Source organism: Coffea arabica, chromosome 5c (genome assembly GCF_036785885.1).
Source record: "Coffea arabica cultivar ET-39 chromosome 5c, Coffea Arabica ET-39 HiFi, whole genome shotgun sequence".
NCBI lineage: Eukaryota > Viridiplantae > Streptophyta > Magnoliopsida > Gentianales > Rubiaceae > Coffea > Coffea arabica.
The window spans coordinates 32318857-32327784 of NC_092319.1; the positions used below are offsets into that span (position 1 = coordinate 32318857).

The 8928-nt window shown below is 32.0% G+C and overlaps 1 protein-coding gene across 4 annotated transcripts; it reads right to left on the reverse strand.

Moving 5' to 3' along the window:
* Positions 1 to 1471: 1471 nt before the first annotated feature.
* LOC113689277 (triacylglycerol lipase 2-like) lies at positions 1472 to 8505 on the reverse strand. Of its 4 annotated transcripts, none has more exons than XM_027207070.2 (9): positions 8304 to 8505; positions 7478 to 7585; positions 6868 to 7008; positions 6681 to 6791; positions 4687 to 4830; positions 4525 to 4565; positions 3698 to 3777; positions 2717 to 2812; positions 1472 to 1881 (listed from the first exon to the last, which is right to left on the reverse strand). In XM_027207070.2, the coding sequence occupies exons 1-9, from the start codon at positions 8487 to 8489 to the stop codon at positions 1562 to 1564; spliced, it is 1227 nt and encodes a 408-aa protein (XP_027062871.1). In that variant the 5' UTR covers positions 8490 to 8505; the 3' UTR covers positions 1472 to 1561. The 4 variants fall into 4 exon arrangements, with proteins under 4 accessions (XP_027062871.1, XP_071906862.1, XP_071906864.1 ...); XM_072050761.1 differs by having other exon boundaries at positions 4525 to 4583; XM_072050763.1 differs by lacking the exon at positions 7478 to 7585 and having other exon boundaries at positions 4525 to 4583.
* Between the last annotated feature and the right edge of the window lie 423 nt (positions 8506 to 8928).

Sequence of the window (8928 nt, forward strand, 5' to 3'; positions counted from 1 at the left end):
TAGACTTAAACAGAGGGCTTTCCTCTTCATACGTGGAAAGGAAGAATTTGGATGAAAAGAATTGCAACATTTGAGATATAAATAAGGACCCAGAAAACCAAGATGCAGAACATCATGCAAGAATCTTAGACCCCAACCTTTTTTCTTCCAAACATTGGAGGAAAAGAATTCCAACATTCCAGATATGAACAAGAACCTAGAAATCAAGATGTAGAATATCAAGCAAGAATCTTAGACCCAACCTTTTTTCTTCCAAAATTTGGAGGAAAAGAATTGCAACATCCCAAATATGATCAAGAACCCAGGAATCAAAATGCAGAAAATCAAGTAAGAATCTTAGACCCCAACCTTTTTCTTCCCAAAAAAGGGATAAAACAAAGAAAGGGGATCCCAATTAACTCTTGCTGCTAGCATCCTCCCATAGCTTATCCAATATCCAACAATAGCTTCTGAAGATCTCCCATAGGCCACCAAATATTCAACATCATTGAAAAAAAAACTTTCTCAATGTCTCCATAGTTTCGTATGCTTTTAACTCTTTCCCTACCTCTAGCAGAACATCCACCATTTATTATTCATTATTGGATAAGGTGAAAATCTATCCATGAAGAGCAACTCAGTTTTAAAATAGAAAATAACCATTAAAAAGTAGTACTTCTCGCTTGAAGTCTTCAGCATAAATTGTATCAATGAAAGTGCCTGAATGCCCCCAATTTCAGATATGAAGATAAGAATCATCCTTGATATAAGACGAAATAGCAGGAAAAAATTAATTAAAAGAGTTTAAAGCAAAATCAAGATCTGGAGAGGGATGTTTCTTGGATTCACTCCATCTCACTTCAATCTCCTAGCCTTTTATTCTCCTTGGGTTCAAACTCATCTTTCTTCCCTCGGCCTTCTCTTCATCCCTTCCTGAATCCAGATGGTCTAGAGACTGAACAATTATTGCTTGAAAGTTTTTTGATTGTGCATTTGATTTCTTTAGTCAAACTCCTTTTACTTTCATTTAATCAAGAGTCCAAGTTGATGATAACTTTCGAAGACTTTTTGAATATTATTATATGCAAAGTGTGATGTGGCTATTTTCTGTCTAAGGGAGGTACAATCTAGGTGGTCGACCAAGTTCATGCAAGCATTTGCCTACACTTTTTGGTCAATATTGAAGTGGTCTGCCATTTTTACCCTTTAAAATTTGGGCACATAATGTGCGCATGACACATTCCAGCCAAAAATCATTTGGAAAAGTGCAAAAGGACTAAAATGAATCCTTTTTTATTTGCTAGGGATTAAAACTGATCATTTTCATTCTAAGGGACAGAATTTCATATTTACAATATGTGAGGGATGACTGATCCAATTCTTGCTCACAAAAAAATTAAACTATCTTCCGATGTTGACATAACTCAATTAAATTGGATCAAAATATTTACAAAAAAATTTAGATAAAAGTTAGAATTTTGACTACTAGAACTTAGAGAAAGAAAAGATATTGCTTAACATAGTATAATCATATGGAACGTTATACAATACAAGTACATCCGTTTCCTTTTTCTTTTTACAATCATTGAAGCTTAAAAAATGCCATGAGTGGATCATACACAACTTGCTTAGCATTCTCACCAAAAACAAAGTCAGCATGTGCATAATCCTCCCTATATTGGGTTAAAAGTTTGTCAGCATCATGATCCTTGAGAGCGTTTAGCAGAGTTTTTACATCATCAACATCCGAGAGATAATCTTGGCCACCATAGCTCAGGAAAAGAGGAAGATTTTTTGGAATACTACTCATATTATATACAGGAGGAGTGGGCTGTCCATAATGTTTGTTATTCTCATCTGCGCTGCCATAGTCATACATGGCTATAGTTCCTTGTCTAATCACTGCATGAAAACCATGATGTAAGATATGTTTGCCTAGAAGAAAATGAATGATATCAACTGAAATTACAATGTTACGATAGATAGATCAATTTGTCTTTTCTCGTATATTCTTTACACATCTATATTTATATATTAATGCATAGTCAGAAATAAGATTCCTGATGTCTCTTCATGCATGAATAGAAACTTTTCCTTGGTTGTGTGTCAACTATATATTTACTGTGATGTGTAATGTGTGCATGGAAAATTAATTGATTTCCTAGTTGGTAATTAGGTATATATTACATGTTTGACATTGTTAAACTTTTGCTTTTTTTTTTAATGTAATTACACTCATCTTTAAAATTAACATTAAAACAATTTATACATAAACTTTTAAATGATTAAAGCTTTGAAAACCATAAAATATTCTTTTGGTAAGAAATTTTTTGGAATTTTTTCTGGTTAAAATCTTCTCTATAAACACTCTCTAAACGTCTTTAACTGCACTTACACACTTTTTGAAAAATTTCTATAGTAACATTTAAAATTAAAAAGTTGCAGAAAATGCAAGTTTTCCATGTGTTGCCTCTACCACTATTCACTAATCCATATAAACATCTTTTCACATCTTGATTATATTGAAAAAAGTCATTCAAGAAGTTCTTAAAGTTTAGAAGTAAGTTCAGAGAAAAACAGGATGAAATCCAAAATAGGTCTTTCTAATTCTCCCTTTTAACTATTTTACTAGAAACTGCAGTGTAAAATGGCTTAAACTTTTTCTGGGGAGTTGTATTGTACTTCCCTAGTTTTGGTGACATGTATATTCATGTCATTTCTGGTGAAAAATACTTACTCTGAGCTAGATGGATCATGTTCTTCGTTGCTGTTGACTGAGGTTCGTGATCAAGAAAATCATTGGTCTTAGAAGAGTTCACACAACAATTCGGGCCTGCGAAGAAAGAAGTTTAATGATTGATTATAAAACTATACAGGCCTTAATCATTTGCGAAGAACCCAAGGACACATGATAGAAAGAGAGGGTTTCGGCAATAAAAATTCAACGCACCTACTAATAGAATATAAAATGTTTTACATGCACATACACACATATACATATACATATATCCATACGCACATATATACACCTATACATGCACAAATATGTATACACACATATACATATGTATGTATGCACACACACACACACACAAGCATATATGTATGTGTACACATACATATGTATATATGCATGCATATATGCACATACATATGTATATATGCATATATACACATATACATATACATATATATACACATATACATATATACACACATACATATACACATATACATATATATACATATATACACACATACATGTGTGTATGTGTGTGTTTTGTATATTTTCTGCTTTAAAACTGTTCGCACAAACTACATTTTTAAATTGACATTTTATAACTGTGGATTAGGGTGCAAATGGGTTCAAAAAACAAAATTTATTAGTCATAATGGAGAGTGGATATATTTTAAATTGACATTTTTATGTGTGTGGGTATGCGTATATATATTGCTTTACTAGAGAGTGGATAGAGCACCAAAAGCCAAAACCCAAAATATATCGAGCATTAAAAGGGTACAGAAATAGGTACAACTATCCTGATGTACTTTGAACTTATATTCGTATACGAAAAAGGATGCATAATTTTTTTTAAACTATCACAGGAAGAAGATTAGAAAACAATTTTTCTAACTTTAGGTGATAACCGAATTCGACAAGTTTTCCATCAAACCTCAATGGATTCAAAGACGGGAAGGGAAAAGGAAAGTCAGATACCTGTAAAAGAAGTCATTAAGTCGGAGCAATTGTTTTCTGGATTTTTGCAAATATCTTCCAAAAGTTTGACAGCTGCCTCCCTATTTAACTTGAAAAGAAATGTCACGATGAGTAAATTCAGTTTTATGCATACAAGGGGAACACAACAAGAAACTTTAGAATATAAAGAACAAAGACAAAGAACAAAGAATATAAAGACAAAGGCTTTGTTCCCTAGGAAAGATGAGCACAAAGACAGAGAACAAAGAATATAAAGAGGGCAATAAAAAAAACGCAGAATGGAGAATAAAACCAGATTATATATAATTATTAGGAGCTCAAATGTCTTTTTTAAGTTCTGGTTTTTGATGTTTGAATGGCATAGGTAAACCAGGAGTAGACAAGTGATCAAAATAAACCAGTTAAAATATAGCCAGTAATATAGGTGGAATTAGTAAAATATGGAAAAATAATAACCAAAAAAAAAAAAGAGAAGTCGATGGAAAACTGATCATGATACAATTATTTTTTCCTTCTCAAACCATCTTATACTTTGAGACTTATTAACTTCATATTATTCAGTCTCAGAATTCCATTTAGAAACATTGATTTTCGTCCTGATTAAAGCTACACTAATTGATATCACTGGCAATGGTTATGTATACAAAATTTTAACAAAGTGGCCAAAACAATGTCTTTTGGACAAACATAGATTGTCTAATTGTTCAGAAATTTTCTACTTTCTTGATTTTCCAAAATTTGACTAATTGCCAGGTTAATTATGCTAAATTTTGGAAGTTGTTCTATTAAGTGGTATTCTCTTGTAGAATCTTCAAGTTGATACTCACCCTCTTGGAGCGAATTCCTTAATTCCCAACCAGTATAAGTCCTGGAAAATGATAAGAAACTTTGGGTTCCCAGACCAAAAATAAATAGAAAAATCAATTAATGAAAAAACAACATTGCGAAAAAGAAGGCTTTGAGAAAATAAGAGATTTTTTGTCCACTACTTCAGCTATAAACGCATCAGCAGCTGTTTTTGCGAGAAATGAAGACATTTGAGCCAAATAAGCAATAGGGCTGAGCAGAGCAGCAGATCTTATGGAGTTCAATAACTTCTCTTGAGAAAATGCGGCAAAAGCAATCAATGTTCCCTGCAAAATAGCGTATTAATTATGTAAAACAATACTAGGATAGGAATTACTCTGATCTAAGATAGAATTATGCCTAACTATTTGAATGTTTTATTTAAAATTCATGAACTTAAGTATGATGTTGGATTGAAACGATCCTGATTAGGATTCGCACTAGATTGAGCTTTCGTGTTTCAAGAGTTGATTAATGAGCTTTAACACAAAATAAGTTGTTCTTCTATTCTGTAGGTCCAGTACCATTTTGTCGTATTACAGTCTGCTTTGAAACAATTTAGGGAGTAGATAATATGGGAAAATGACTCGTTTCATCCCTCACATTTTACAAAAATATTGGTTTCATCTCTCACTTTTAAAACGAAACAAATTTATCCCTGATATTTAAAAATTAAAACTATTATATTCCCGAACTCAACTTTCAATATGAATTAAACCATCCAATAACCCAATAACAAATTTCGGGGACAAAATTGATGGATCAATTGGTCAATTCCATCACATTTACTTGACATTTATTGAAAAAAGGAAAAATAAAAAATTATAACATAAAAGGCTGTTCCTTTGTCCTGAAATAGTAGGATTTCTTTTGTGAATAAATCTTTTCATGCACCAATAGTGTATACACTTGTGAATCTAGATGTGTAGCATACATACAAGTTTGGTATATAAATTTAAATTGAAATGATGTGGTAGGTGTCTAGACCTGTTAGTATATACAATGACAATATAGAAAAGATTCATCCTTCTTTTTTATGTTATAATATTTTATTTTCCATTTTGGGTTCATTAATTTCATGTGAATATCAAATTTAGTTAGCCAAGTGATCAATCAATTAAACCCCAAACATTCATAATCGGGTTGCTGTATGGTTGAATTCAGATTGATAGTTGAGTTTATGGATATAATAGTTTCAAATTTTAAATGTCAAGGATGAATTCGTTTCATTTTAAAAATGAGGGACAAAAAAAATATTTTTGTAAAATATAAGGGATGAAAATAGTCGTTTTCTTAGATAATAATGATAGAATTTTGTGACGGACCCATCCCCTATTTTTATTGTGCTTATCTTACACTATTTGGGCTCAAATTTATTAAGGAAAAAACTAAAGTCCAGACTAGATTCATTACTTGTATATACAACCCCATAATTGCTAATTAATGAAATGTAGCGAGTTCTCGAGATTGAACTATTGTTGGACTTCAATTCCATGCCCTTGAAGAATTTAAAATTTTGTAATTTACCTCTAAGGCTTCTGAAATTTTTATTTATGAATAATCTTTTCAACACTATTAGCGTATACACTGATAGATTTAAATGCATGCCACATCATTTTAATTTAAATTTAAGCACCAAAAAAATTGTAGTTCATCATCTAATATTTGGAATGCAATATACATGCAACGCAAGTCTTATGTGGCCCAAGCCACATTTCCAGTTTCTGCTCATGCCAAGTTTGATCAATGAGTAGAAAAAAAAACCGAATTCCATGTGTTATATATATGCATAAAAGTTCTAATAAGAAAGTTTAAGGGTACAATGTGTGAATATAAGGTAAATTAGTGGTGCAATATGAAATTTGACTTTCTTTTAGAACAGTGGGAGGAGTAAAGTTGGACAGATTTTCTTAATATTCTAAACTTTCTTTAATTTTATTAACGTGGTTAATAGTTCAACTAAAGTCGGGCATATTTGAAAGTCTAGAGCATAAGACATTCAAAATTGGAATTCAGGTGCAAAATAAGAAATGATTCAGAAGTTAGTGGCGCAAAGTGAAAGGTAGTTATAGATTTTTAAGATGAGTTCTTATGTATTTGATTAATGTGGGAATGCAAAATTTGATGGACAAATTACCAAGGAATGGCCAACATAGTGCAGTTTCTGCCCTGTTTGGTCATGAACATACTGGACGGTAGCTGGCAGATCATAGGCAACCAATTCATCCCAAGACCAATCCCAATAAGACTGCAAAAATTTGCAAAAATATTAGAGGACTAGAATCTAATTTCAGGAAGTAAAAAATGCTTAGAGATTATAAAACCGGATCATTTGGGTCAACTGATGTGTGTCCACGGCTATAATTAGTGCCTCGAGTGTTAGCCAGCCAAACATCAAACCCGTTATCAGCCAAAATAAATGCTAGAGATTCATCTGGTGAATTTATCATCCATGAAACTGCATCCTGAAAAGAATACCAGCATTTTTCCAACTGAATTTTACATAATATACGGTTGTTCACAACCTAATAACATGAAGAGCAAATTGAAAGATGGTCATTAAACAGTTTAAAATTCCTTGTTTTGTTCATTAAACTTTTTTATTTCACCAAAATGACTCACTTATCTAACAAAAATGTATACCTATTAGTCTCGAAATACACGTTTAGTTAGTTAAACGACCATTTCAGATAAATAAAAAGTTCAGTCACCAGAATATGAAATTTGAAATAGTTTAGTGACAATTTGTGGTCTTTGCTCAATAATGAAAGTTTTTTGACCAAGCATGCATCAGCAAATAATAGTGCAAAATTTGATTTTAATCAGTTATTTGGAATCATTTTTTTGTCAGTGACAAAGATTACAAAATTCAGCACACTAGTTATCCAAAACTTAATTTGACAATGTAAATTTTCAACTTGGAAAAGCAATGACCATCAGAAGCCCATGTTGTAGAAGCACTGGTATCTTATTGGCTGCCTTGCCAGCCCGTCCCTCAGGGATCCTTTGCAGACTTAAGATATAACCATCTTTCGTTATCACCTGAATCATTTCCAAATAAGTTAAATTATGAGTCACCAATTTCTAGACAAAGGGCCTACCTTTTTTTTTTTTTTTTTAAAGGGCCTACTTTATATTACCCAATTTGTCTTCTAGAGAACTGTCATGTGAAATGGTGGCTTACAACATTAATTTATATACTCTTAAAGTTTCAAAATGTATTCACGGACAGAATTTCGTATAACCTCAAAATAATCTTACCAAAAAAGTATAATTTTAAAATAGGTTCAAAATCTTTTGCATAAAACTATTATTGGATTTACAAATCCAGTTTTCAATTTTATCAAAAAGCAAGAATCAATTTATTACTGCCTAATAAGCAGCAGCAGACTAAAAGCTAAGCAAGAATTTCAGTTGTATGTATTACGTGGGACTCCTCATATTTTCCAAAGTCGCCTTATAAGGTTATAACTATATACCTTTAAAATTTTTACCTCCTCTCAAATTGCTTGCAAATTTTACCTTATGTATATCCTCATGTCATCCAAAACTACATTGCTATTGTAAAACTAACGATGTACAAAATATAAAGGAGATAAATTCATGAAAATTGAAGTATAGTGGAAAAAAACTAACAGGGAGATGACTGTAATTACCAAAAGCAGGAGGGGGATCTGCCCCACGATTTAGTAAAACATGACCATATTTTTTTGTTTATTAATAATCAGTAGCATGCTGGACTGCAATTTCATAGACATACCTTATGCTCTTGGCAGACATAGCCTTGTTTCTCCACCACTAAATTACATATACCATCTTCATCAACCAAGGGTAATATTTTAGATAGGTTGAAATCACTAGATTGCTTGTCCAAGTTGGTTCTTGCTCCTACTGCCAAAACACATAATTGCACAGCTAAGACTATGTGAGTTATTGTGCAAGCCATTGACAAGAAAGGTGAAAACTTGTTTCTTGCTTAGACTAATTAACCATTTAACGTCCATTTTATAAGGGATGAAGTCCAAATAATGACAGAATTGAGCATAGTTTGTCACGTAGTAATATTTGGTCCGCTGTCTTTTTATGAGGGCATCTTCTAGGCTACTTAGCTTTTCAGGGCAAAATTTTGGTGACAGTTGGATTATCGTTTCTGCTACGGTCCTCCATTTGATTATGAATTCTTAATGTGTTCATACAGAGTGATTAGACAACTGAGTTGGACATTTAAATGTATTAGGATCCAGATAAGGATCATATGTCAATAGGGTGTTAAATGAACGTGAATATGCTTACAGAATTGGTGCAAAAATTGGGAAATTTAAACAAGGAAAGGACCTGAAATTATAATTGGATTTAACATTTTAATATTTTTTTAAGTAATCATC

What these genes read in the sequence shown, in the direction of transcription:
- LOC113689277 (XM_072050761.1), bottom strand. Translation starts at nt 8,489, where the DNA reads ATGGCTTGCACAATAACTCACATAGTCTTAGCTGTGCAATTATGTGTT. An exon ending in ATGTCTGCCAAGAGCATAAG is followed by an intron (nt 7,586 to 8,303) that starts GTATGTCTATGA and finishes GAAATGATTCAG; the next exon opens with GTGATAACGAAAGATGGTTA. An exon ending in CTTAATGACTTCTTTTACAG is followed by an intron (nt 2,813 to 3,697) that starts GTATCTGACTTT and finishes CTTTCTTCGCAG; the next exon opens with GCCCGAATTGTTGTGTGAAC.